General features: G+C 34.2%; 7 protein-coding genes across 8 annotated transcripts; 3 read left to right on the top strand and 4 right to left on the bottom strand.

Moving 5' to 3' along the window:
* Positions 1-238: 238 nt before the first annotated feature.
* LOC114181207 (protein NDL1-like) lies at positions 239-4,330 on the bottom strand. The gene is made up of 11 exons (XM_028067592.1): positions 4,108-4,330; positions 2,897-2,996; positions 2,622-2,719; positions 2,433-2,521; positions 2,150-2,210; positions 1,944-2,030; positions 1,783-1,860; positions 1,647-1,703; positions 1,461-1,516; positions 1,038-1,173; positions 239-822 (listed from the first exon to the last, which is right to left on the bottom strand). Exons 1-11 carry the CDS (start codon positions 4,156-4,158, stop codon positions 613-615), a joined length of 1,023 nt encoding a protein of 340 aa, XP_027923393.1. The 5' UTR covers positions 4,159-4,330; the 3' UTR covers positions 239-612.
* A 1,893-nt stretch (positions 4,331-6,223) lies between these two features.
* LOC114182209 (mitochondrial carrier protein CoAc2) lies at positions 6,224-8,584 on the top strand. Its single transcript, XM_028069024.1, has 7 exons — positions 6,224-6,482; positions 6,663-6,748; positions 6,992-7,199; positions 7,305-7,431; positions 7,512-7,696; positions 7,781-7,903; positions 7,990-8,584. The coding sequence occupies exons 1-7, from the start codon at positions 6,327-6,329 to the stop codon at positions 8,083-8,085; spliced, it is 981 nt and encodes a 326-aa protein (XP_027924825.1). The 5' UTR covers positions 6,224-6,326; the 3' UTR covers positions 8,086-8,584.
* A 120-nt stretch (positions 8,585-8,704) lies between these two features.
* On the bottom strand, positions 8,705-10,558 carry LOC114182208 (pentatricopeptide repeat-containing protein At2g15690, mitochondrial-like). Its single transcript, XM_028069023.1, has one exon. The coding sequence runs from the start codon at positions 10,485-10,487 to the stop codon at positions 9,108-9,110; it is 1,380 nt and encodes a 459-aa protein (XP_027924824.1). The 5' UTR covers positions 10,488-10,558; the 3' UTR covers positions 8,705-9,107.
* Positions 10,559-11,955: 1,397 nt separating this feature from the next.
* LOC114180349 (protein EFFECTOR OF TRANSCRIPTION 2) lies at positions 11,956-15,025 on the bottom strand. Its single transcript, XM_028066651.1, has 3 exons — positions 14,863-15,025; positions 14,296-14,649; positions 11,956-13,332 (listed from the first exon to the last, which is right to left on the bottom strand). Exons 1-3 carry the CDS (start codon positions 14,941-14,943, stop codon positions 12,472-12,474), a joined length of 1,296 nt encoding a protein of 431 aa, XP_027922452.1. The 5' UTR covers positions 14,944-15,025; the 3' UTR covers positions 11,956-12,471.
* A 1,138-nt stretch (positions 15,026-16,163) lies between these two features.
* On the top strand, positions 16,164-19,509 carry LOC114182477 (inactive protein kinase SELMODRAFT_444075-like). The gene is made up of 9 exons (XM_028069354.1): positions 16,164-16,591; positions 16,736-16,896; positions 16,989-17,083; positions 17,161-18,059; positions 18,297-18,457; positions 18,647-18,726; positions 18,832-18,967; positions 19,037-19,180; positions 19,280-19,509. Exons 1-9 carry the CDS (start codon positions 16,393-16,395, stop codon positions 19,325-19,327), a joined length of 1,923 nt encoding a protein of 640 aa, XP_027925155.1. The 5' UTR covers positions 16,164-16,392; the 3' UTR covers positions 19,328-19,509.
* A 595-nt stretch (positions 19,510-20,104) lies between these two features.
* Positions 20,105-23,323, top strand: LOC114180256 (probable acyl-[acyl-carrier-protein]--UDP-N-acetylglucosamine O-acyltransferase, mitochondrial). Of its 2 annotated transcripts, XM_028066541.1 has the most exons (10): positions 20,105-20,245; positions 20,325-20,413; positions 20,600-20,724; positions 20,812-20,920; positions 22,018-22,110; positions 22,209-22,325; positions 22,434-22,517; positions 22,643-22,747; positions 22,825-22,911; positions 22,976-23,323. In XM_028066541.1, the coding sequence occupies exons 1-10, from the start codon at positions 20,155-20,157 to the stop codon at positions 23,093-23,095; spliced, it is 1,020 nt and encodes a 339-aa protein (XP_027922342.1). In that variant the 5' UTR covers positions 20,105-20,154; the 3' UTR covers positions 23,096-23,323. The 2 variants fall into 2 exon arrangements, with proteins under 2 accessions (XP_027922342.1, XP_027922343.1); XM_028066542.1 differs by lacking the exon at positions 22,434-22,517.
* A 45-nt stretch (positions 23,324-23,368) lies between these two features.
* On the bottom strand, positions 23,369-25,527 carry LOC114180257. The gene is made up of 4 exons (XM_028066543.1): positions 25,420-25,527; positions 25,078-25,190; positions 24,042-24,122; positions 23,369-23,722 (listed from the first exon to the last, which is right to left on the bottom strand). Exons 1-3 carry the CDS (start codon positions 25,481-25,483, stop codon positions 24,042-24,044), a joined length of 258 nt encoding a protein of 85 aa, XP_027922344.1. The 5' UTR covers positions 25,484-25,527; the 3' UTR covers positions 23,369-23,722.
* Between the last annotated feature and the right edge of the window lie 7 nt (positions 25,528-25,534).

Below are 25,534 nucleotides of genomic sequence, written 5' to 3'. Positions count from 1 at the left end.
TTAACATTTTATTTATTCCAAGTAAATAATGTCCTTTTATTATTTTCCTTCAAACACAATCCTGTTCGAGAGAAATGTTTCAACAAACTTCCTTGACTACATTGTAAGAGAGTAACCCTTTTTCACATTGACCCTGAAAGTCCTCTTCTAACAAAGAACAAATGAATTGCTGGCGTAACAAAGAAAAAAAGACAATGTGAAAGTGATTAATAAAAGATTTGAAGCTGTGGGAAAGATGTTAAAAATGAAAGAGCCTCTATGTATTATTAATTGCTCATCTTCATAAATAAATCTGGAGTCCGTATGGAATGTACATCATATACAGCTCCCTGATTCCTTTATGACTGCCTACAAATGGGATGCACCCACACACATACATATGTTATTGTTATTATTATACCTATATATATACATATATATATATATATATGTATATGTATATATATTCATATTCATAGCCTCCCACGGATTCTGAATTTCCCTTTCTATATCTACAATCCGCCATCTCCTCTCTATTTGTCTCAAACAATAAAAAAATCAGAAAAATCAATAGAAGAAGAAAGACTGCTATGAAGAAAAATGTGTGCTTGCTCCTCCTGGTCAAACTTGCAGTTAAACACGTGTCTTTATAGGTTTCAGTTTCAATCCCATGCTCTCTGGGGAAAGTAGTTCAGGAGAGATGCAAGATGGACTGAGCGGGCTCTTTGGGCTGCCACTGAGATAGCTTGGCCTATACATCCCATATCCCTTTAGAAAGTTCTCCATAGGGACCAGCATTGCATATGGTTGTTCCTCTGTAACCATTGATCCACAACCCTGGACCTGCCAGATCAATCCACTCTTAAACATGCTTCATGCATCATGCATTCTCAATTTCTTATCATAATCAAACACTAGTTATAGGTTTACAGAATTATAAAGCTAACCATGCATGTATATACTCATTATTTACATGCATGTCACCAGACCTGTCAATTTGACCCATGTGACAGATGTACATGTTACATATACTAATGAACATTCATTCTTTCACGTACCTCGACCAAGGCAGTGTATCTCCTATCAAGTTTTGAAGTCATATGAATAGCCTCTGAATGGAAAGGAGAGCTGTCCCCAACAAAAATAAGTGTACGACATTTTAGTCTCTTCAATCCTTCCGTTATATCAGGTCTCCTGCAAAGTTTGCAAGTGAAGTTGGAGCACATAGATATGCTAACTCAGTTAAGTAAAGGCATGTTCAGATAAAACAATTACAAGCTCTATGAGAAGAAAATACGTAGGTAAAATTGAATTGAGCTTCTCTCAAAATAAAATCAACTTATGCCTTAAACTTTTATGAAAGTTCTTCCGTCTATCCTTTTAAAAAACTGAAGTACATACTTTGATGTTATCTAAAAAGAAAGTCAATTTGTTTTATATCTTTATTTTCATATAAAGAAAATTATCTTAGCAGATCTTACTCATTGATAGCCTGAAGAAACCGAAAGATATTGATGCTCTTTCTCTCATCTAGGAGCTGGAAACAAATCGAGAGAAAGAAGCAAAGTGAGGTATATGCAGCAGAGAAAAAAATAAAATTAAGAAAATAAAATTCATATTTCAGCTGCAGCAGAAAAATGGAGGGACTAAAATAGCTTTGCACATACTTTTCTGCATGCTTGAACTATCTCTGATTCTGGAAATTCAGCATCACCACGAACTTCCTGTTAAGGTTGGCCATGAAAACTTGAAACATAATAAACAAAGAAATGCAAGAGGGCTAAGATCCTTGCATTACAATACCTTGCTGAAGTAGCGCTGGAGCAGACACTCTTTCAACACGCCACACACACCGTAGAAATATAGCAAATTTGACATCATCTAAAATTAAAAGCAGTCTCAGTATAGTAAAGTTATCAACCAGAGAACTCGTGAGTGCATTACTGTTGCCATTTTAAAGAAACCTTATTATAAAACCATTCAGTCCAAGAAGGAGCTTTGCACAAGGGAGATACAAGTATTAAACCAACAACACGCTCCCTATATTTTGTCTGCATCGAAATAAACATAAGATGTGCTACGTATTAAAACATATTAGGTACAAATTTTAAATAGAAAAGCTACTGATAAATGGTTAAACAGTCTCTTCAAATTGAAATAAGGTACATACAGCGAATAGTGAAAGAATGTAAGCACCAGCTGATGCTCCCATACACATCACTGCACCAAGCCTGGACAAGGAAAAAGTTCATGCAATCAGTAAATACATCAGACACATTAGATTTTCCCACACTACATATATGCAGTGCTCTTTTGCTCACTTTCAACTTTTGTGCATAACTATGAAAAGAACCTGAAGTGATTTGTCTCTTTCTACATTGGACGTGTTCTTAAACACATGGAACAGTTTCAGAAAATGAAAAAGCTAACAATAAGGCATAGTATATAGTTACCGAAAATAGTTGAGAACCTCAATTATTTGATTTGCTAAGTCTTCAGCAGAAGGGATTGGATCATCGGGACAAACTGCAGCTGCTCCCAACTACAAAAACTCTTGTGGAATTTGCAGATAAACTATGTAAATAATAATATTCAGTTTAACATGCAATAAAAATTTCATTTTAGTAGATAAACTTACAAACCTCATGCCCAGGAGGACAGATATGATATATACAGAAGTTATGAAGAAGCAAAGAAGCGGCCTCTGGACAGAAAAATAATCCTTGGAAACAAGACAGATCTGCCTCAATACAATGAAATAAGACAATGCCTCAGATCAAACATAAATCTATACAACCATTAACATGCTCACAAAGTACTAAGCAACAAATTTAAGAACAGCTGGGGAAAAAACGATTCTTGACATTTTAAACAAGAGTAATGTGGTCACAAGAAAAATCAAAATGACTCCACTTACAATTTAATGCTACATCAGGGTAAGTGATCAGAGGTGGTTTGTTTTGATCGCCACATACTATAACAGATACAGAACCACAGCCCGTTCGAATATGATGTTCCTAGAATAATATACTGAAGTAAGTGTATGTCAAAAATACAAAAAAGAAAAAATGGGGCAAAGAAGCACAAAAATTGAAGCAAACTTTCTAGTGAAAAAGAACGTCCCTGTAAAGCAAAGGATATCCTTTATTTTGTATGTACTCCATTCAAGTAATGAAAAACTGTTTCAAACATATCTAAATTATTTATTTACTGACATGGCTGCCATGTGCCCCTACCCGTCTTTTTGGATGACCCAAACTAACAAGCAATAGGCCAATAGCATATTAACTCGAGGTTGAAAAAAAAAAAAAAGAAGATAAATGACATAAGTACTGCCAGATTCCAATCATTGTATCTTCAATAAACAAAACAAGGTAAAGCCAGTGAAATGAGGATAGTGTCTTAAAATGTTACATAAAGAACGACTTTACCTAATCCAATAAATAACCGATACGTATATAAAGCACAAAGTAACAGATAGAATTGGCCCAAGTACAATAATGATCAAAAGGCTAAGAAAGGCACAGCGATGATTCTTATAGACTGTAATGCACTTTGAAAGAACCGATGAGACAGAAAAGCCAAACCACAAAGGATCCAATTCCTTCAAAGCGATGAACATCATCATATAAAATACAGGAGGTAGAAAAAGAAAAGAAGAACCCTTGACCCCACCTAAAAAACCAAAAAGAAGAATAAAATGAAAAGGAAAACAACAAAGTGTGTGCAAGCAAGAAAACAACAATGAAATTTCCCATATCATCTAAACCGCATCCAATGCTGCAAATGCAAAGGTAAAATCCATTTCCTCCACGAATCGATAAATCCATATAAGAAGCCCGATAACAGCTTAAAATTAATAAAGAAAAAACGGAAATTCAAAAATGGTGAGTGGATTGGCGATGCAAAACATACGCATTCAAAGGAAGAACATAATGAAATGAAACAAGAAGGAACCCCGTGACGAATTGCTCTACTAAAAAATTCCCAATTATGCGAAAGTGTGAAGGGTTCTTCAAGAAAAACTCTTCAGCAGAAAGAATGTGGTGAAAAGAGAAATTGGAAGAGGTTAATGAAGAGAAATGAACCCATTAGAAAAAAGAAAAGCTTTGGCAGAAAAGAAGAAACCTTTCTGGCTAGAAGGAGCACCTCCATGTCTACTGAAACGGATTCAGCCATGGGTTTTCTTGGCTGCAGCTCTGCCCTCTGTCTTCTTCTATCAAAATTCTTCTTTTCTGTGTTGTTGTTGAGCTATGTCAAAAAGGGTCATGTTATGCATAAAATATATATAGAAAGTGAGAGAGAGCGCAAAGACACAAAGCGGTTGTTCGGTTGTTTCTCTCTCTTCCTTTAGCTAACATTACATTAAACCTACGGTTAACCACCACCCACGGCTCTCTGTGACTTGGGTCAATTTTTAACCGCCACCCAACCATGTTTTACACTAACTAAACATAAATAACCAAATTATCCTTTTAAACTACCAACAATAAGCTCAAACTATAATTATGATTCATACTAATAATTAGTTAAAATAATAATAAATGAAGGCAAGAATGTGTCAATAATATATATATTCTTTTATGTTTTTCTATTATTGCTAATGTTTCCAACAACAAAAAAAGTTTTACTTTTAATGTTTTGGTCAATGTCTTATAAACATTTACTAATGTTTTTATGTAATTATTAATACCAGTAATATTTGTGTACTAACACATTAAAATGTTAAATGAGCTGTTTTTTAATATATTTAAATATAGGATTGAATATATTTTTAGTTTTTAAATTTTAATAAAAAATTAAAATTTATCTTTTGTTTAAAATTTTGATATAATTTGATTTTAATTTTTAACGTAATTTAATATTTTTTTAAAAAAATTTAAGATCAAAATATATCAAAAAAATTTAAGTTTATATTTAAATTTAAAAATTAAAAACATATTTAATTCTTAAATATAATGATACTTTTTACGTATTTTTATTTTTTAAATATCTGGAAATCTTTTGATATTCATTAATTATGAATGTTATTGTTGTAACTTCAAGTCAACGTACGTGAAACTATAAACAGTATCTAATATCTAAAGTATATGAAAAATTTTGTGATGTTAAACTAAATAAACAAATATTAAAATTATATCAACATATTTATAATTTAATATTTATGAAAAAAATTAAAACTAATACTCCTCAAACAAACGCTTTATTTTATTATATTATTTTTTAAAATTTATCATAATTTACGTACAAGAAAATATTGAAACAAATTATTATAACTTTTATTTCTCAATATTTTGTTTACATAATATATGTGAATTATATAGTAATATTTAAATATAATTTAATTTCTTTTGCTATAACTTAATTGTTTGAAACAATTTTTAATCATTAATTTAATAAAATTAAATATTTTTCAAAAAGAAGTCATTGGTGATAATTAAATTTACAGATTAAGTATGTTTTTAATTTCTGAACTTTAATCTAAATCTGGAATTCATCACTCTCTCTAAGAGATTTCGATACATTTTAATTCCTAAATTTTAAAAATAAATGAATATAGTCTTTTTAACTCAATTATGTTAACTTTTTTTTAGGTATCAAACGTATTTCTAAACAAATATTGAATCGAGAATGTGTCATGTAAAAAACTTCAATATGTTACGTAAAAAAAAATTAACGTAATTATCCGAATCAAATTTGAAATTTATAAATACAATTCCACTAAAATTTGATAAATACAACTTTTTTCCTCTCACATGTTCTATTTTGGGTGGATGAAATAAATAAAAACACAATTTAATTATAAATATTTTATACTTTTTCTTGTCTTACTTATAAACTAAGTATATGTACTAATTAGATTATTAGTTTCAAAATACTCATCTTTAAAAAACAATTGTGCCATTTGTCTTCATTAGGGTAAATTTCTTCTTTAACTTTTGCATGTCATTCCACAACACATTAGAGTGTAGACTTCATCATACTTTGTCATTTTTCTCATAATTTTCTACTGATTTATAGTTTGATTGGTAAGTATTATTTTATAATTTTGCCAAAAGCATATTAGCCTGAAATATTAATTTTTTTCCATTAGTATTTTAAAAAAAGGCCAAAAAGAATTAGTGTAAAACAAAAATAAAAGGGAATAAATTGAATTTAAATATTTAAAAAAGAAGAATGAAAATGGGGGAGAGGGAGGGACCTGGTCCTACTTGGAGGCTGTAACATAAATCACTAAACCCCATCCTCATATTCAACTCAACTACGCAATTAAACAATTCTCAAATTCAATTAAATTCAATTGCTTTTTCTTTCGTTCCTTTCTCAATCGTAATTCTTCTGAAAAAATGGAGGAGCAGAAGAGGCATCACCCAGAAGGCGGGAACAAGGGTCCGCTCGATCTCATGCCCCTTTTCGCCAAGGAGTTGCTCGCCGGCGGCCTCGCCGGCGGCTTCGCCAAGACCGTCGTCGCTCCTCTCGAGCGTGTCAAGATTCTCTTTCAGGTCACTCAAATATTCTTCTCGCTTTCGTCTTTCTTTCTTTCATCTTCCAGAATCAAATGTACGATAGAGATATAAAATAATAGTTAGTTTCAGTGTTCTTTGCTTTAAAACTGTTCATGTTTCTTGTTGCTTGATTTCTTAACGGGTTTTCTTTTTTTCTTTTTTTTTTTTTAATGGCAGACGCGAAGGGCTGAGTTTCAGAGCACAGGACTGATAGGATCAGCGGTCAGAATTGCCAAAACGGAAGGCCTTCTGGGTTTCTACAGGTAGTTCTCAACCCAAACTCGTAGTCAAGGTTTTCAAAAAACGGTGAATGAGTCATCAAGGTTTATTGAGTTCACTGTGGCTCCGATGTGGTAGCATTAGCCACACTTGTTCGTGATTTCTGACGATATCAAGAATTGCTATGTAATTGTGATCGTGATCATAACTGCAGATTATAAGCTTCTTTTCACTCTCACGATCTCGGGGGCTGTATCTTTTTAAGTATCTTGTGGATTTATTTGCAGAGGAAATGGAGCAAGTGTTGCAAGGATTATTCCTTACGCGGCTATTCATTATACGTCTTACGAGGAATACCGGAGATGGATTATACAAACTTTTCCTGATGTGTGGAAAGGTCCTACCCTTGACCTTGTGGCAGGATCACTCTCTGGAGGGACAGCTGTACTTTTTACTTATCCGCTTGATTTGACTCGAACCAAGTTAGCTTATCAGGTAAAGTATCTTTTTCAGAAATTAATTGTAATCTATTTTTTGGGGGTTAGGAGCTGTAGGAAAAGTTTTAAGCGTTAATTTGTCTGCATTTGATTGAAACTGCAGATTGTTAGTCCAACAAAGTTGGGTGCTTCGGGGATGGTTAATAACGAACAAGTTTACAGAGGGATCACTGATTGTCTTACAAGGACTTACAGAGAGGGTGGCATCAGGGGTCTCTATCGTGGAGTGGGTACGAATTTAAATCAGCTTATTTCCATTTCTCGTATTTTTGTATCGTGTATCACTGTGGCATTTTGTTCATGGCAACAGCTCCAACTCTTGTTGGAATATTCCCGTATGCGGGTTTGAAATTCTACTTCTATGAGGAAATGAAGCGCCATGTCCCTGAGGAGTACAATAAAAGCATCATGGCCAAATTGACGTGCGGATCAGTAGCAGGGTTATTGGGTCAGACCTTTACATATCCTCTTGAAGTTGTTAGGAGGCAAATGCAGGTAATTTTCGTATTCCGATCACCCAGAGACTGATTGGTAGATATCAAATAACAGTGTACAATTATTTGACAAACATATGGCCAGATTCAAAAGCTCCAGCCCTCTGATAATGCTGAATTGAAGGGGACTTTGAAATCTATTGTTTTGATTGCCCAAAGGCAAGGCTGGAAGCAACTGTTTTCAGGGCTGAGCATCAATTATATAAAGGTGATACAAGTAATAGCTTATTAAAAGTAACAGACAGACACTCTAAACTCATTCTGTATGACTAATTGTTGAATTTTGTGATTCAGGTCGTTCCTTCTGCGGCCATAGGCTTTACAGTTTATGATACAATGAAACTATACCTGAGAGTTCCATCAAGAGAAGAAGCTGCAGTTGAAAATTGAAATGGTAACCAGCAAAAGAATCAGCCAAGCATCATCACAATTATTTTTAGTATAAAATGGGCCCCCTTTCCATTTTAGCCTGCTAACTTCCAATAAGCTTCAAATTGGCTTCTTGGTCTCACTCAATTTGACTGCCATTCATACATAAGTGCTGCTGCACATTGCATTCTTTCAAGTTGTACAGTGAGATGGAGCTTATATTCCATCTTCAAATAGGATAGAACTTGTACTTCAGTTCACCTTACCAAGGAATGATCCCCTGTCTGGGTTTCATTCATATGGTAGCCTGCATTCTTTCTAGTTGTACAGCGAGATGGGGCTTATATTCGATCTTCAAATAGGATACAACATATACTTCTGTTCATCTTACCAAGGAGTGATCCCTTGACAGAGTTTCATTCATTTCTTCAGTTGAGGAAACACCATGTATGTTGTTTAGATAGGAAAACCATGTGCTCATTAAATAAAAGATAAATTTGAATGAGGAAATAGAGAATCATTTAGAAGTGTTGTTCATATCTAATATCTCCTCAATGCATTTGGTTTATTCTAAGCAGTCTCCAGAATTCTATTACCTTCCAGTTTCCGTGGTCAATTGTTCTCAACTAATTACGTTATATACTTCAGGATTTAACATCACAATATACTGTGGGAAGGAAAGACTAATCTTTAGAGAGTTACTACTTAAATTATAGGGGCGACATGGAACACTCTCCATATTCCATCTATAGGATTTACATGCTATCTAAATTCTAGATCACTAAAAGTACATTTCTAAGAACGCTTTATAGCATATTCCTGGAGCAAACATTTCGAAATAAGTATACCGATTGTTTGTTACCTTTACTAATAATCGCGTACCACAAAGAGAGACAAAACACAGGTCAATTCATTGATGGAACAAAAAATTCTTTGATCTGCCTGACTATGAATTTGATCCTTACATATTTGTCTGCAAATAAGAAACAATCTAGTAGTATAACAACATCAATAGTATGTACAGTTGAGCAGTTTTACCAACGCTACCAATAATCTCCACAGGAGCATTTTCCATCTTTAAAATGATGGAATCGCTTGTTATCCCTAACAATTAGCTCCCTTCCAACAATCTTGGACATAATTTTGATTGCATTGTGGCAGTCCCCACAGATACGTAGGTTCTTGATGATTCTAAGTGTCGTCCTCGGGGGTGTACTGATGAGACCATAAGCAATTGCCAAACGTTCGCTATGATATTGCAAGGCCTTCTCTTTTTCCTCCTCATCAATGTCATGGAGGACATATCTTGTATCCGGCACATAACCGGCTTCCCTCATCTGCCCACTCAAACCTCCTAATTTCTCATGAGTCTCTTCTTTATACGGTATAGAATACCGATACTCAGCCACCCTATTCTTCTCCTCTAGCATGTTAATATCATGCTGCTTCTTTCTTGGAGGCATAGGAAGTTTATCAGTAATGGTTTTTGACGGATCAAGATACTTTAACAACTCCTCTGCACGATCTTCAAGATCTAAATTTCCATGTATTCGCGCAAAATTTCGAAGAGACTCCCAAGCCTCAGCTCCAACCTCAATTGGCATCTTCTCAATGAACTCCTCAGCTTCATTCAATCGACCAGCATTCCCCAGAATGTTAATAACCTCCAAGTAATGCTCCATTCTTGGAACTATTCCATTCTCCTTCATGGACTCTAAGTGTATAAGCCCTTCTTCCACAGCTTCTGCCTGTGCACATGCAGCCAAAACCAATTCAAAAGTTTCCCCATCAAATGGCACCCCTGCTTGCTTCATCTTCTGAAAAGCCAATAAACCATCACACGCTAAACCATTAGCCGTGTACCCACCAATCATCAAATGCCACGAAGCGGTATTTCTCTCCTGCATTTGATCAAACACTCGGCGTGCATCCTTCACACTGCCACATTTGCTGTACATTCCGATCAACCTGTTGCCCAGTTCAACGTCCCCACGAAAGGTCGACCTTCTCAGGAATTCATGGACCCTTTTCCCCAATTCAAGCGACTTTGTACGCTCACACAAATTCAAGAGCGCAAGATAAACGCGGTAATCAGCAGCAGCACCTTGACCCATGAGTTCCACTACTTGATCGTGCTTACCCTCTTCACACAGGGCCACCAAGTCCACATTCAAGGGTAATGAGGCGTTTTGGTTTTGTTGATCGAGCTTCGATTTGGGTTCTATGGGATGGTTCCCCTTACGCAAAGGAGGGGTTTTGTAAGCGGAACGACTAGTGTTGTTGCCGTTTCGACGCCTGCTGGAATCAGGAACCGCGTAGGTGCAGATAGGAACGGAGGTAGAGGAATGGGTGAACACGACGGAGTTTGCTGCGCGTGAAATGGATCCCACAGCAGCCATTGATGCGTGGAGTTTGAGCTCCATGCTTTCGGGTAGCGTTGAAGCTATCGGAAAACAAAATATCTGTTTTTCGCCCTCAAATTTAATTTATCGCTCCGACACTATCTGTCGTGGCAAAATAGATTAATAATTCTTTTCTTTTTTACAAAATTCAAGATAATCTTGTATTTTTTTTTTCAATTCAAATTATGTTTTTTACCATTTTACATAATAAAGTGGTCGAATATTACATATGTGTCCTGTTTACAAGACACAACATATATATAAAGAAAGTTACTTTTTGAAGAAATAATACATTCCCGTTGTAAAAACTTTTTTTTATCACTTCAATAAGTTACATAAATTCTTAAGCAACTCACATGATTTGTCTACTTTAATCTAAATGATTTATAATAAAATTTAAAAAGTTACTAGAAATTAATGTACGTAGTTCACTTTATGAAAAAATAACTCCCACGGTAATATTTGTATGCATCTTCTAAATATAATAAATTACAAGAATTTAATAATTTAAATTAACATTTTTTTATTTTCATATAGATTTTTAACTATGTTTTAAATAATAATAAATAATGAATTGAAAGACACCAGAACATAATAAAATGAAATAAACATATTACTCTATTATTTATACTTTTATAATAAAATGAATCAAATACTCTTTTATTTTATCGTTTGGAAAGAAATGACAGATTATTATCGAATCTTACTTTCTATATTTTCTACACTTTAAAGTGTGGTAAGATGGAGAAAATTCACTTACTTTTGTGGATAATATAAAGAACTTACTTTATAAAAAAAAATGAGATGAAAACTAAATGTGGATATTGATTTAATAGAATTGAACCCTTTTTGTTTGACATATATATGGTCAAATTTAATATAAACTATATTTTCTATTTGTAATACTATTATGTATATATCTTCATTATACAGTGTTATACTTATTGATAAAATTATATAAATAGATTCTTATTTGAATACCTATCAATTAAAAGTTGATATATCATACTAATATTTAGAAACCCATTTGAAGAATTTTTTAAGTATGGGGATATGGTTAATAATGTAATGTAATTAATCATAATTCTTCATCATCAATCACGTTTCATCTTTATATTTACAAACTAAATGATGAAATAACTTTTCACCCTTGACTACTAATCCATCTCAGTAAACAACACACTACCTCTTTCTTGTAAGTGTGATCTTTCTCACATAAAATTTATAATAAATATTGAGTTTAACTATGTTTTTATACATTATGAAGAGATAGAATCTTAGATGCTTAAATTTTTCAAAAAATATTTCAATCTCTTAAAATTTTTTAAATATCATGAGCATTACTTAGTTATCTGCTAAATGCATTGAACTTTGTTGATAAAATAACTATGATAGGATGCAGAAACCGATTTTTCCAGGAAGGAAGATTCATTTATTTTCCATTCAAGGTAGAAGCATAACTTTCTTAATATTGGCCATACAAACCACATTGACTCATAATTAGCGTATATATATAGGCCTCAATCAACTTGATGGTTTAAATCTCTGTCTGCATTTTTGTAATCTTAAGTGCTAAAAGAATACAATGGTTTAACATATCTATAAACTTGTACTTTGATGCTGCTGCAGGAAAACAGAGCACATTTCTGACCATAATAAACAATCGCTATTCCTACAATACAACAACAATGGGAAACAACTACTATTACATACTTCCTTGCCTTCAGAGAATTATAAGTGAAATTTCCCTAATAATACAAACATATTTCACCCTTCCAGCATCTGATCAATGCATTTTCTGCTGCAAGAATTTTTTTTTACCTACAACTGGTGGTTTGCCTTTTAAATAGATATCAGCTGTTCAGTTATGACACTCCAAGTCTAGCATCTAAACCCATCTTCTAGCAGGTCATCAGCTAGCAGCAACAGTCTCTGTCTAAACTTCAACTAACTCATTGTGGTGATTAAGCATGACACTTGTTATGCAGAAATTCTGCAGTGCCAGTTATTTCTGATTTACATGAAAGGATGCATGAATTCTTCTTCCTTTGTGCTCATGGCACCTTTTTCTTCCTTTAACTGGTTGTCTTGTACAAGCAGAGCCATCATTTAAGATGATTCCACATATATCTGTGTTTGATATACTCTCATCAACAGGACTCCCTACCAGTGTTTGTAGAGAATTTTTTACATCATAGCTGACATTTTGGTATCTGTATCCATTGCCTTTATTTTGAACAAATGCACCAACTCTCCTCCCTTTATGCTCATGGCACCTTTTCCTTCCTTTAACTGGTTGCCTTCTACAGGTAGAGCCATCATTTAAGATGATTCCACATACATTGGTGTCTGTCAGACTTTCATCAATATTGCTCTCTGACTTGGGAACCCTGGTTGCTTCGGCAATGGAAACATTAGCTCTCATTCCTTTGTGTTCGGGACACCTCAATCTTTTCTCAGCTGGTGGCCTTTGACAAATCAAACCATCATCCAATGCCACTCCACATATTTTAGCATTCTCCTGTTCCTGAACGAAACCAGTGACACTTTGAACTATCCTAGGACGTGATCTGTTAAAACTGAATACCCGAGATAGGAAATTATAGCTCTCATTGTCCGCTTTATCTAACTTGTCATCTGCCTGAGGTGCCTTGCTTGATTTAATTCGGATGCCCACTTGCTTCTGAGTAAATGGTAGTAGCACTTTGGCCACATCTGAAAGTGTTCTAGTGGCTGAAGCAATTTTTTGAAGCTTTTGAAGAATTTCTTCAGGTCTACGGATTCCATTACTGCTTGTGTTCCATGCATAATCAAATGTACTGAGCAGCTGAGCTTCTGTTCGCAGGGCATCTTCCTTGTTTTGCATCTGCTCAACATAAAAGCATGGTTTGCTCATGAAAACTTGGCATTTCTTATTATGTAAAATACAAATGCGCATTTCTTCAATCTTGAGTACAAAATTTCACAAAAAACGCATTAATCCACGTCAAGTATATAGTTCTGTTAACCGTATTTCCCAAATAAGAATTTTCATCACTTCATCAGATACTGTTGGGAATAGTCTAAATATGAGTGAAAGTTCTACATTAGATACAATAGATAAAGTTAAACACTATATAAGAATAAAGACCCATAACACTATTACCTTAAGGTTTTTGGATAAAAGTAATATCAAAAGACTTATATGTGTAAGACCAATATCATATATATATCTAGAACTACAATCTCTCAATGACTATAATCAAAACATATGAAACATAACCCAACAAATACTAAGCCCAGCCATGACCAAGGACTTCTCGTAATAATGAGCTCTGAAAATCTGTAATTTGTAACTAAAGAAATTTGGAATCCAAGTACACATAAATCCTTTCTTTATGTCATACTACTCTTATGACGTTTTTAAGTAAGCGCTTGCAAAATATATTTTGAAATTATGTGTTGTATGTTTAAATGCGTTTTTATTCTAAAAATAAGTTGGCAGCAAAACTCAGTAGGAAAATTAGCCAACATACAAAACCACCTAAAGTTGTTTCAACTCAAAATCAATTCTGCAACATGGACCAATTCCTCAATGTAAAATCAAACATGAGAGCATTACCAAAAATTAATGTAATTGGTATGTTAAAGTGATTCTAACATCACCGAAAGTGAATCCAAACACGCCAATAAGGACTTGTGTGAATTAGGCATAAGATGTTGAAGGCAATAGTGATCTAGCTTTGGGGACAGAAATACAACAAGTCAAGAATGTTCATTGGAAAGCAAAGCATCTTGATCTTATAACTTAGAAAAAGAAAATCACATGAAATGTGAGATATGTACTTACAGGAGCCCATCTATAAACGATTGAGAATCCTTGTGAAAACACTTCCTCAAACAAGGGGCGCCCCTTTTGGGGAGAAGAACCATTCGAACAGCCACTGTGCAGATGAGCACCTGTTCTGCCATAACGTTGGAGTCTTGTTCTCACATTATCAGCTTGTCCAAGGTAAACCACCACTATGCGGTGAGAATGAGGGGCAAGCTTGGAAATTTCACGCCCCAAACCACCATTGATCACAGCAATTCCAAGCTCATACACCCCTGGATTTGATTCCTGAGGAAGATTATGGATCCTGTATCTTGCACACCCTTCCTTTCCTTTGGAATGATCTTCCCAATCAGAAGGCCCAATCAGTATCTGAAATCAAAGCAAAAGCAACTCGTAACATGAACAGTTGAAAGGTCCACTCCACTCCACATTCCATGTCCACAACAACCTCGTCAAATCAAACAGTTATTAACCGTCTCCTCTACTTCTAGTCGGAAATTGCGGATTTTGTTAACAGAAAGAAAAATAAACACAGATTCACATCATTAAAAAACATTAACATAAGAAAGCACAAATTAAAACCTTCCAATGGGAGAAGCTGGAATCGTGTTTTGTGCGGTTGCATTGTTCCCTCTTCAATCTTGTGTTGACCAACGCCACCATCACCGAATAGCGCCGTCACACACGCCGTGGATGAGTTATGGCCGTTGATGATGCTGCTTTTTTGTTTCTTCCATTTAAAGCTTCCAAATACAACGTTTCTTTTTACTATTTTATTGACCAAAGTGCCCTCTTCTATCGTATGGCCCTGCTCATTATTTATTTTAGTTAATAATTGTACATTAATCAATTAGAGATGAAAGTTAGTATGACATTTAATTAATATAATTGTTATAAAATTTATTTTATATGCAAGTTTGTGATTAAATTCATCACAAAACTAATTCACATTATTAATGTATACATTATAATATGTTTTTATTATTGTGGCAGTTTGATGGTTTTCATTATAATAATATTAAATAATTTAAAATAAATTTTGACCAATAATTATTTTTTACCGTTGCAATATGTAAAGTATGATAAATAATTAGTAGAGATTTATTAAATATACTTTTTTTTTACTGGTACAAATTTAAATTTGTGCCATCATGAGAATTTTAATTTATTATTTTCAAAATTGTGTATTTGTATATATTAGTTCATTTATCTATATATAGGATACATCTCTTTGGTGTTTTTTTTTTTTCAATTTTATTCTCTATTTTCAAATTATTTATAATGGTGGGCATAACGGACTTTTGACGTGAACTTGTTTTTGGGTTTAATGAATAGAGAAATTTACAATTTTAGGGAACATGAAAAGGTTTTAATTACAAAGATGGTATAAATTTTAGTTGATCAGAATTATTGGATTTTATTTAACGCATATAAATACTCTCAATCTGATGGTAAATAACTAACTATTCTTTTATTACTAAGTTACTATTTGTTCTTTTTGACTAATTAATGACAATAAATCATGTTTTTAAAGTAAACATTGGGAATAAATGAGATAAAATCGGGAAGAATATTCATTTTAATCATTGATATTATATTAGTAATTTTAACCTTTCATTCATTAAAAATGTTTAGTTCAGTTCTTAATTAAAACAAAACTCATAATCTAATCGACCGTTTCTTACAAAAGAAGGAAGGTGAGTCGTGCACCAGTTAATGGAAGGAGAATAATCTTTAAAGAGAATAAATAATCACTATGATAGTTTTTCATTAATTAATTCATTAACAAATATGAGGTTAGTAAAATTGTTATGAAATAGGTCAAATCAATTCAATTGGACCGAAAATAGTCCATTCTCTGTTCCAATTCGGCCACACAAATTATCACATCAATCTTTCAAATTATATAATGAATAGCTCTTGTAGACTCTAAGTAAATATCTTTTGTTGGCTTATTGCATCTGCCAAATCAAACAAAATGGAAATACCATAATCAATTCTACATGGCTTTGGCCATTCTATATTTCTTATATTCATTTCTGATCTCTGATTTTTGAAGCTTCTCTTCTCTAAAACAGGCTCCATGCATGCACTAATTGTTTAGTGATTTCCATGGTAATAGTTGAAATGAGGCAAAAGGATTGTTACAGAAAGAAAGGTTGGGGTGAATTGAGAGGGAAAGTGGTGGTTGTTGCAGTTGAAGCAACCAAAGAACAAGTTTCAAGGAGTGGTTTGATGTGGGCTTTGACTAATGTTGTTCAACCAGGAGATTCTATTAAGCTTCTGGGTGTCATTCCGGTTTTCTGCTCAAGTACTTCTTTCATGTCACTTCATTATTTTCTTCTGTTATTAATAATGATTCCATATTCAAAGATGCTGACATTATCCTAAGACATGTTCTTTTTGGCACTAACAACGATGTTATTAACTGTGTTTTGTTTTGTCTTCACTTCAGACATCAGGGCACTGGGTCTCTCTGGGCTTGCTTTTGCTACAGATTGTATCACTACTCAGTGGAGATCCCGTTTAGGAACTGTCTCAGATCAAAGACAAGTTTTTGTGAATTCATGTTCTCAAATGGTGCTTCAACTTCATCAGTTTTATGATCCAGAGAAGGTTAAATCATAGCCTTTCAATAACTAAAAAATGTTTCGGTTTTTCACTATGTGCTAACATTCTGCTTCTCTGATCTGTCAACATTTAAATAGATAAAGATCAGAATCAAAATTCTTTCTGGTTCTTTTTGTGGAGCAGTGGCTGCTGAAGCCAAGAGAGCCAAATCAAGCTGGGTAATATTGGACAGGTAAGAAATAATGTAATGAACATGTTCTTTGTGCATGTAACGCCAATTCATTTCTATTTACGCACAAATGTTTACAGAAAATTGAAAAATGAAAAGAAATACTGCATGGAGGGGCTCAATTGCAGTGTTGTAGTCATGGAGCGATCTGGGCCAAACGTTCTGCGATTGAATTTGATCCTTTCAACAGCTATGGAGCACAATGCATTTCCAAGAAACTTCAAAGGCAAGTCTGAACACGAAGATACAATTAAGGGTCCAATTGTTACTCCTGCAAGTAGTGTAAAACAAGGGTCAAAGACTGCTAGTATCACTGGAACACCATTACCCTTTTCTCAGAACGAGGTGAAAAATCTGGAGGAACCTGTATCCAATTCAGAGAGTGAAATTATTATGAGTTTGTCATCCTGCGGCTCATATTTTCAGCCATGGATTTCAAATGCAATTTGTGCTGATGACGATTTTTCAAAAAACATTAACATCAACCAGGTTCTGGTTTCTCCCACAGAAGCATTGGATCATGAAGCTGTCTTAGGAGTGCTTAATTGTAAAATTGATGTGAACATAAGTAGAAGTGTTAGAGAAGCAATTTCTCTAGGCCCAAATGCCACTACTGCATCTCCTCCATTGTGCTCTATTTGTCAGCATAAGGCACCTTTGTTTGGGAACCCTCCAAGATGGTTTACGTTTGCTGAACTGAAACTTGCCACTGCTGGATTTTCACAGGAAAATTTTTTGGCAGAAAGTGAGGTTGGTTCTGTACACCGTGGAGTCCTATCTGATGGCCAAAATGTTGCTATCAAGCAGTATAAATTAGCTGGTACTCAAGGTGATGAAGAATTTTGGTCAGAAGTTGAGGTCTTAAGCTGCACACAACATCGTAATGTTGTGATGCTGATTGGGTTTTGCATGGAATATGGAAGAAAAATTCTGGTTTATGAATATATCTGCAATGGATCTCTATATTCTCATCTTCATGGTAAATATTTTGAATTTCAAACTATTCAATAGTCCATGTATATAGAAAATGGCAAGCTTCAGTCTTTATTTACACAAGTTAAAAAAGAACCTTTTGCATTACAAAAACTTGCACAGATTAAAGTTTTCTGGTTTGCAAAGCTTTTTGGCATATTTTGTACGTCTTAGAAGGTGCAATTATGTTACTGTAGTTAATAAGAATATGCATATTAAAATCTCAACAATATGGTTCTTGCAGAAAAGAATGAAAATGTATTGAATTGGTCTGCACGCAAGAAAATTGCTCTGGGAGTAGCTCGTGGGTTGAGGTACCTTCATGAAGAGTGTAGAGTGGGTTGTATTGTGCACAGCGACATTAGACCCTGCAATATCTTCCTTACTCATGACTTTGATGCATTAGTATGTCCAAGTTCAATTACTCTTTATTAATTTTACAATGATCTATGTTTTAGTTTTATCAGAACTAGTAACTTCATCACTTTTTAGTCCTTGTTCTTCTGTTTGCTGCTGTGTCACTTGCCTATGCAAATACCAAGAATCTTGGTTTCTGATAATATTGATTCAGCTAACTGTGACAAATGGATTCAGGTGGGAAATTTTGGGCTTATGAAATGTCATACCAATGGAGAAATAAGGGTTGTGGAAAGCACGGTGATGGGAAGACTCGGGTAATAGTATAAAGCAGTAGCAGTATTTGAAGAAAATTTTGATTTTGTCTCTGATTAGTTTTGGAAAGTGATGATGAAAAGTTGGTGTTGCATGCACATGCATAGGTATTTGGCTCCAGAATATACTGAAAATGGTGAAATCACTGAAAAAACTGATGTTTACTCATTCGGGGTGCTATTACTGGAGCTTCTTACTGGATGCAAAGCTTTGGATAGAAACCAGCAATGCCTCCATGAATGGGTAAGCTTTTTACAGTTCATCATATTCAGAATATGTGAAACAATATAGTGAGTTCAGATATTTGGATAGGGTTTGGTTGAGCGAGGTGACATTGATGAAGTTGTGGACCCAAGAATAAGAAACTGCAGCATTAATGAAGAACTTCGTCGCATGCTGCAATGTTCCATTTTATGCATCCAACACGGTCCTCATTTAAGGCCATCAATGTCTCAGGTTGAAACATTATGTTTTTTTTTTTTTAAATTATATTTTATTGCATTGGTTCCTCTTAAATTAATCTATAGTTCTTTGAATTATGTTTCTCTCCTACAGGTACTCCAGATGTTAGAAGGTTATGTTTTGAAAAGTCCAAAAGAATGAAGAAGAATTGAGAAAGTTTAAGGTGAAGCTGTGTGGTGGATCGTGATGAAGTCGAAACATGGATTTTGATGAAGTTATTCATATTGTTCTTAATAATCAACGAACTTGAATTTTGACTTTTATTGTCTTTTATAAACAATTCATTTTCTTAGTGCTTTTATTTGTTTGCCAATGAATTGAAGAGGTTTTTTTTTTCTTGTGTGTGTTTTTGAACTCAAATAAAATGCATGTTTGGTGAAATCTATACTCATATTTACACTTTCCACTCCTACTCTTAAATACAATTTGATTTAAAGAAATAATTTAACTTTTAAATTTCTCATAAATTTAACTTCTTTTAATTAAGCTTTTACTTTAAAAAATTATGTACATTAAAGTAATATCGTAATGATGTATCTAACAACTAATATTTATCAATAAAAAAATTTAAAAGGTTAAATTGAGTTCATTCGCAAGCATAATACTACTGAGAAAGAAGTTGTGAATTCTTAAACAACAGTAATTAGTAAAAAGAAAAACAGATAATATTTATTTTTTTGAAACAAGTTATAATTAGTTTTTGCAGAAATAGTCTTAGCGGAAATAGAGTATTAGGAACAATCTAAGTTTAACATGAAACAATCTTAAATAAACATTGTCTTAAGATTTGTTTAGATTAAACATTTGGATTAAAAGTATTGTGAAAAAGGTTGGAATATATATATATATATATATATATATATATATATATATATATATATATATATATATATATATATATATATATATAACCCCTTTTTGAAAACTCCGATGATGGAGAAATAGTGTGGTGATGTTGGAAAGCAAAGATGTCGTGGTCGTTCCTGAAAGCACGCAGTCGCTGCCGCTTTTCCCTTTCTTCTGCGCTCCATCACTCTCGCTTCTTCTTCTTCTCCTCTCGTATGTTCCCTATTCACTCAATTCATTCAAATTTCTCTGTTTCTGCTTTCACCGTGAGTTGTTTGTGCGAGCTACGCAGAGACGAACCGGGTTCACACTTCCACACTCACAAAACCAAGTCTTATCCACCCTACTGCCGCCGTTCACCCTGATGCCGTCATCGGTCAAGTACTTCTTCCTTACACTTTCTCCCTTTATTGCTTCAACCAAAGTTTCCTCCTTTTCTACTCAATTTCTATTGGGTACTTCAAATTCTGTTTCTCCACACTTAATGTGTATCGCACGCACTTTATTAATCCAATGTTGTGCATTAATCAAACATATTTTCACTTCCTAACCAAATGTTGTGCTCAGGGTGTTTCGATTGGTCCCTTTTGTTCTGTTGGCTCCTCTGCAAAGCTGGGGAATGGTTGTCGACTTTATCCTGGAAGCCATGTTTCTGGAAGTACAGAGTTGGGGGACAATTGCACGTTGATGACGTGAGTTTAGGATTCATACCTAAGATCACTGTTTCAGATAAGGTTTTGCACTTCTGAATACTTCTTTTTTGTACCATTATATGATAGTGGTGCTGTTGTTGGTGATGATTATCCTGGACGCACCGTCATTGGAAGCAATAACTCAATAGGATATCATGCTGTGATTGGTGTCAAACCTCAAGACCTGAAATACAAGGTATGCTTCACATAAACCGGGTGATGTTTTTATATTTTTTTTGTAGTTTCATGGATTTTTCATTGACTTTGGTAACTGTCTTGTTAACATACACAGTCATTCCATAGAACCTGATCATTGAATTCAGAATCATGGTCTCATTGTTTATTGTGTTATAGATATGAGGTTGAATATTTCTTTAGTCAGGAAGAATATGTAGTGCTCAAGAAAAGTCTACAAAAAGTGTTTGACTTTCAGTATTTCTACCTGTAAAATCCTGACAAGGTCTTTGCAGAAGTATTGAAAGATTTTATATTTTTCTAGAAACAAAGCCTTAAGTATGGTTTGGACGCACTTTTATCTCTTTTAATTTGCTTGAAGTTTTAAAATGCCTTTCTGTTTTCAATTTCTTTTGTTCTTCTCTTCCTTGAGTTGCATTCCAATTTGTTATTTTTTCAACCCATTCTTAATTAACTGGTTTCAAACCCCAAATGTTTTACTGTAAATTTTGCTTCACAGAGATGCATTCTAGCAAAGCAGATTGATTTAATTTCTTTTTCTTCCAACTTTAATAAGCAGTCTTATTCAATTATTACAGTTTGTTTTTATTCTGGACACAATAATTAAGCTTAAGCTTGTTCAGAAAGGCATAGCAATGGTATTAATTAAATCATTGACTCGACCCTCGACTTGAAAGTTCATTGTGTTTGAAGGATGGATACATCAGACTAGTGTGCTCTTCAATACCATGTTGAGGATCTAGACATAGTAAAAGGCTAGCTATTTGGACAAAGTGCATGATTGATTTTGATTCATGTATTACGTTGTCCTTTTCTGGCAGTAGAACTCATTATTTTTCCTTTGTGACTTCGTTACTGTTTGCCGATGTGCTACATTTCTTTGTGGGTGCAATTTGTGAGAGTTGTCAACATATCTATCTGTTCGGAATATCTTGCTATTTGCAGGACATTATTAACTGGTTATGTTGTGTATCTGTATTAACCTGTGTATGAATCATTTTCAATGTTTGTGTTCATGTTAAGGGTAGAAAAATTATGTTGTTCATGTCTGGCTTATTTTGGAAAAGATGTAAGCTCTTTAATGTGCCTTTCATGCAGCAAGAGGATGAATGTTTCCTGGAAGTTGGAGACAATAATGATATTAGGGAACATACTTCAATCCACCGATCTTCAAAATCAACTGATAGGACGGTGAGAAGTAATTTTTTACAGTAAAGAAAAACCTTAGAAATTTTGGGAGTCATAAAAGTACATGTACCTTTTGATACTCACCCTGATCATATGATCAGGTTATTGGTAATGGAAATCTTATAATGGGGAGTTGTCATATTGCCCATGATTGCAAGATTGGTAACAACAATATTTTTGCTAACAACACTCTTCTAGCTGGGCATGTGGAAGTGGAAGTAAGTTTTTAAAACCTAAATCATTCTTTTATGATAAAATATGTTTGTTATTTTGTTGTGTTTTAAGCATGGAATTTAGAAAATCAACTAAAACTCTTTGCATTGGAGGACAATGTTCACACTGCAGGTGCAACTGTTGTGCACCAATTCTGTCATATTGGTTCGTACTCTTTTCTTGGTGGTGGTTCTGTGGTAGGTTTTTCTGTTAATATACCCTTATTGAAGAACTGGTTAAGCAAATACCTTTTTACATTGCCAAAATGATCTAGAATTACTGAGGTATGCAACTTCAGTGTGATGTTCTTACATAAATGAAGGTTACCCAAGATGTTCCAACGTACGTGATGGTAGCCGGAGAAAGAGCAGAGCTTCGTGGTCTTAATTTAGTGGGCCTTACACGGTGTGGATTCAGCAGTGCAGAGGTTTATCACTTTTTAAATTTAGTTGCTTTAATTATATTTTCATCACCACTAAACAAATTTTTTGGGTAATGTTTCAGATCAGAAACCTGAGAACAGCTTATCGAAACTTATTCATGCGCGTTGATGCGAATGCGGGGTCTTTAGAAGAAAGGATCGCAGAAGTGGTATTATTTGTGTTTGTCTATTTCTTCCTTAGGGTGGATTTCTCATTGTAAGCTTATTCTGCAGGAGCTGCATGAAGAATTGGGTCACGTTCCTGCTGTCCGTGCTATGTTGCAGTCTATTCGCAACTCATTTGCAGAAAATCGTCGTGGAATATGCAAGATTAGACACTGGAATGCCTCTTGAAGCATGCTGTGCTCACTTCATATATATTAACATTAATTGAAGAAACAGAAATAAACGGAGTTTACAATTTTGCAGATGCAATGTAGTTTACAGTGAATTTAGTTTACGATGGAGTGCTTCTTTTCATTGCGGAATTGTGAAAGTTTTGTATAGGTACTGAATATCATTCTCCGAACACATTCTCCACATAATAGCCTTACTTTGCATAAATTGTCACTTTTTTTCAAATCAAGTTTGCCTTGAAATGTATAAAATTTCTCGGTGGCCGATCTCTCTCTAAAAACCAGTTTATTAACATATGTAAGCTTCCAAAAGAACCACAAGGCTAAATTTGCAACAGAAAAACAAATAGAATTGCAAAGCATGCTAAAATATATTAACAATGGATTGAACCCCAAATCTGAATGCAGGACTGAATATTCTATACATCATTCCAAACAAAAAAATTATATTGCGCATTTATCTATTTCATCGACCAGTGGGGAAATGCTCTATAACTGCAAACTGATGGATGAAATCTCACTTGACGTCTCAGTAGCATTGAAAAAGCACATCAATACTACGTCAAATACGTGCTCTTATAGTACATCAACACTAACAGCGAACATAAGGTATTCTTCTGAAAACCTGAAATGGACAAAAGCTAATGAACCATGCAGCTTTCCAATATAATAAAATGATGCAGATGTTACCTTCCCACGCATCCAAAACAAAGGAATATGTCAAAACGTTTACTCCATTTTTTTTTCAAAAAACTGGTAAAACTAATTGGTGATTAATTATAGCAAGTGCAATGAAGATCTTGCATGAGAAAAGAATATTCTAGGATATTTAGAAGGAAGTCAGAGTATTAAGGTCCAACTGAATCTACATCTATAGACATTTAAACGTCATGTTGGAATCAGATTGAAATTTACAATGGCAATGAGATTATGCTGTATCATACCTATCGCAACTTTTTTGCACGTTTAGAGGGTCGTACCGTCTCCTTTTTTGATTCCTCTGGAGTTTTTAAGTCGATAAATGGCTGAAACAATTGAGACAAAGGTTATAACCAATTCATAATGATACAAAAAATAGTCCTTGAAAGAATCTAGTATCTGCACAGCCATCAACGAATTCCTTTTAAAAGGAGAAACAAAAAAAATGTCACCATTGATTGACTAAGAAGAGTAGTGCAAACTATTTGGGGGAGTCGGGGAGGACCATCAACTAACTGCCAAGGTTGAATCAGTTCCAATGATTTGAATAATGGTCCAACTGGACTGGATTAAAATTATCAAGTAGCTTAAAATATTTGTACTTGGCTTATCTCAAGGAGGGTAACCCTTTAGAAGAGATAATGTGTAGTAGCAAAACCATTTATTGGAATATTAAGGCAGTTTTAACAATATTTTGTTAAAAACGTGCATGTATTCTGTTAAAATCTTCAAAAAATTTCAGTTAACAACTACGCCCTGTTTAGATAAACGTCTAATCTAAGAAGGTAAAATATAATTGAGAGGTTTTGGAGATACATATACATTCCCAAAAAAGTTAAACTAAACTTATTCACCTTAAGTACTCCAGAAACAAGATGGTAGGAACTTGAATAAAAATTCAGCGCATAAGTTAATTCTAATCTGGGGGAAATTCAATTTATCTTACTTTCTTGTTTAAAAATAAGTTATTTTAAACGACACTTATTCTCCCAATGCACAGTCCTCAAGTTCAATAAGCCAAATCCAAAAGCTTCTACATGCAGTCAGGTGAAGTCTTTTGCAAATGGGCTATATTCTCAGAATAATGCAAAACTAACAGTCACAACTCGGTTTCTGTTTCTTCACAAAGATCTGACTCAACTGAGGTAATGTGACTAGTCTAGGAAGTGTGTACCAACCATTATCTATTTTTATAGCACTAAAATGCCAACAGTATACGAGGCTCTAAAGTTAATCAGAGAAGTATAATAGAATATAGATGAAAACGAGTTTGCATTTCACCTCTTCCCATTTGGTTTGAAGTTCCAAAAGCTCTTGACAGTAAGCAAGGCATTCGGCATGGTATACCGCTGCTAGGTCTTTGATCAAAGCCTTCCTCTTGATGATACCGACCACTTCAACAATAATTGAAGATTAAGAAAATAGAATTATCATTAATCAAGCGCAGACATCCCAATTGCAATGTCAATTACAGAATATGTCCACAATCACAAATACCAATGCACGACCGATGTTTCAAATCGAAGCCCTAAAAACTCAAAATTTCAATTCGCGAGAAGACATAAAAAAGAAAAACAGAAAATAGAATCTGTAACAGTGAGAGAGAGAGAGAGAGAGAGATACTCCGACTAGGGTCAAACGGTAATGGAGGATCGGAAGGTTGTGGGGGTTTCGGTTCTTCCGCCATAGCTTTCTGCTGCAGTCCCTCTGAACATGCTGTCGTAATTTCATATTGACT

The sequence above is a fragment of the Vigna unguiculata genome, chromosome 4 (assembly GCF_004118075.2).
Source record: "Vigna unguiculata cultivar IT97K-499-35 chromosome 4, ASM411807v1, whole genome shotgun sequence".
Classification (NCBI taxonomy): Eukaryota; Viridiplantae; Streptophyta; class Magnoliopsida; order Fabales; family Fabaceae; genus Vigna; species Vigna unguiculata.
This window is presented reverse-complemented; position numbering and strand designations above follow the sequence as displayed.

Excerpts from the sequence above, each read along its gene's own strand:
- LOC114182208 (XM_028069023.1), bottom strand. The coding sequence starts at position 10,487 with ATGGAGCTCAAACTCCACGCATCAATGGCTGCTGTGGGATCCATTTCA.
- LOC114180349 (XM_028066651.1), bottom strand. The coding sequence starts at position 14,943 with ATGGTGGCGTTGGTCAACACAAGATTGAAGAGGGAACAATGCAACCGC. Across the intron at positions 14,650-14,862 it reads CCAGCTTCTCCCATTGGAAG|ATACTGATTGGGCCTTCTGA; the intron begins GTTTTAATTTGT and ends CTTTGATTTCAG. Across the intron at positions 13,333-14,295 it reads TCGTTTATAGATGGGCTCCT|ATGCAAAACAAGGAAGATGC; the intron begins GTAAGTACATAT and ends TATGTTGAGCAG.
- LOC114182477 (XM_028069354.1), top strand. The coding sequence starts at position 16,393 with ATGGTAATAGTTGAAATGAGGCAAAAGGATTGTTACAGAAAGAAAGGT. Across the intron at positions 16,897-16,988 it reads AGTTTTATGATCCAGAGAAG|ATAAAGATCAGAATCAAAAT; the intron begins GTTAAATCATAG and ends ACATTTAAATAG. Across the intron at positions 18,968-19,036 it reads AGCAATGCCTCCATGAATGG|GGTTTGGTTGAGCGAGGTGA; the intron begins GTAAGCTTTTTA and ends ATATTTGGATAG.
- LOC114180257 (XM_028066543.1), bottom strand. The coding sequence starts at position 25,483 with ATGGCGGAAGAACCGAAACCCCCACAACCTTCCGATCCTCCATTACCG. Across the intron at positions 25,191-25,419 it reads ACCGTTTGACCCTAGTCGGA|TGGTCGGTATCATCAAGAGG; the intron begins GTATCTCTCTCT and ends TTATTGTTGAAG. Across the intron at positions 24,123-25,077 it reads TTCAAACCAAATGGGAAGAG|CCATTTATCGACTTAAAAAC; the intron begins GTGAAATGCAAA and ends CAATTGTTTCAG.
- LOC114181207 (XM_028067592.1), bottom strand. The coding sequence starts at position 4,158 with ATGGCTGAATCCGTTTCAGTAGACATGGAGGTGCTCCTTCTAGCCAGA. Across the intron at positions 1,861-1,943 it reads CTGAATGGTTTTATAATAAG|ATGATGTCAAATTTGCTATA; the intron begins GTTTCTTTAAAA and ends TTTTAATTTTAG. Across the intron at positions 1,704-1,782 it reads TCCAGCGCTACTTCAGCAAG|GAAGTTCGTGGTGATGCTGA; the intron begins GTATTGTAATGC and ends CAACCTTAACAG.
- LOC114182209 (XM_028069024.1), top strand. The coding sequence starts at position 6,327 with ATGGAGGAGCAGAAGAGGCATCACCCAGAAGGCGGGAACAAGGGTCCG. Across the intron at positions 6,749-6,991 it reads GGCCTTCTGGGTTTCTACAG|AGGAAATGGAGCAAGTGTTG; the intron begins GTAGTTCTCAAC and ends ATTTATTTGCAG. Across the intron at positions 7,904-7,989 it reads TGAGCATCAATTATATAAAG|GTCGTTCCTTCTGCGGCCAT; the intron begins GTGATACAAGTA and ends TTTGTGATTCAG.
- LOC114180256 (XM_028066541.1), top strand. The coding sequence starts at position 20,155 with ATGTCGTGGTCGTTCCTGAAAGCACGCAGTCGCTGCCGCTTTTCCCTT. Across the intron at positions 22,518-22,642 it reads TTCTTGGTGGTGGTTCTGTG|GTTACCCAAGATGTTCCAAC; the intron begins GTAGGTTTTTCT and ends ACATAAATGAAG. Across the intron at positions 22,748-22,824 it reads GTGGATTCAGCAGTGCAGAG|ATCAGAAACCTGAGAACAGC; the intron begins GTTTATCACTTT and ends GTAATGTTTCAG.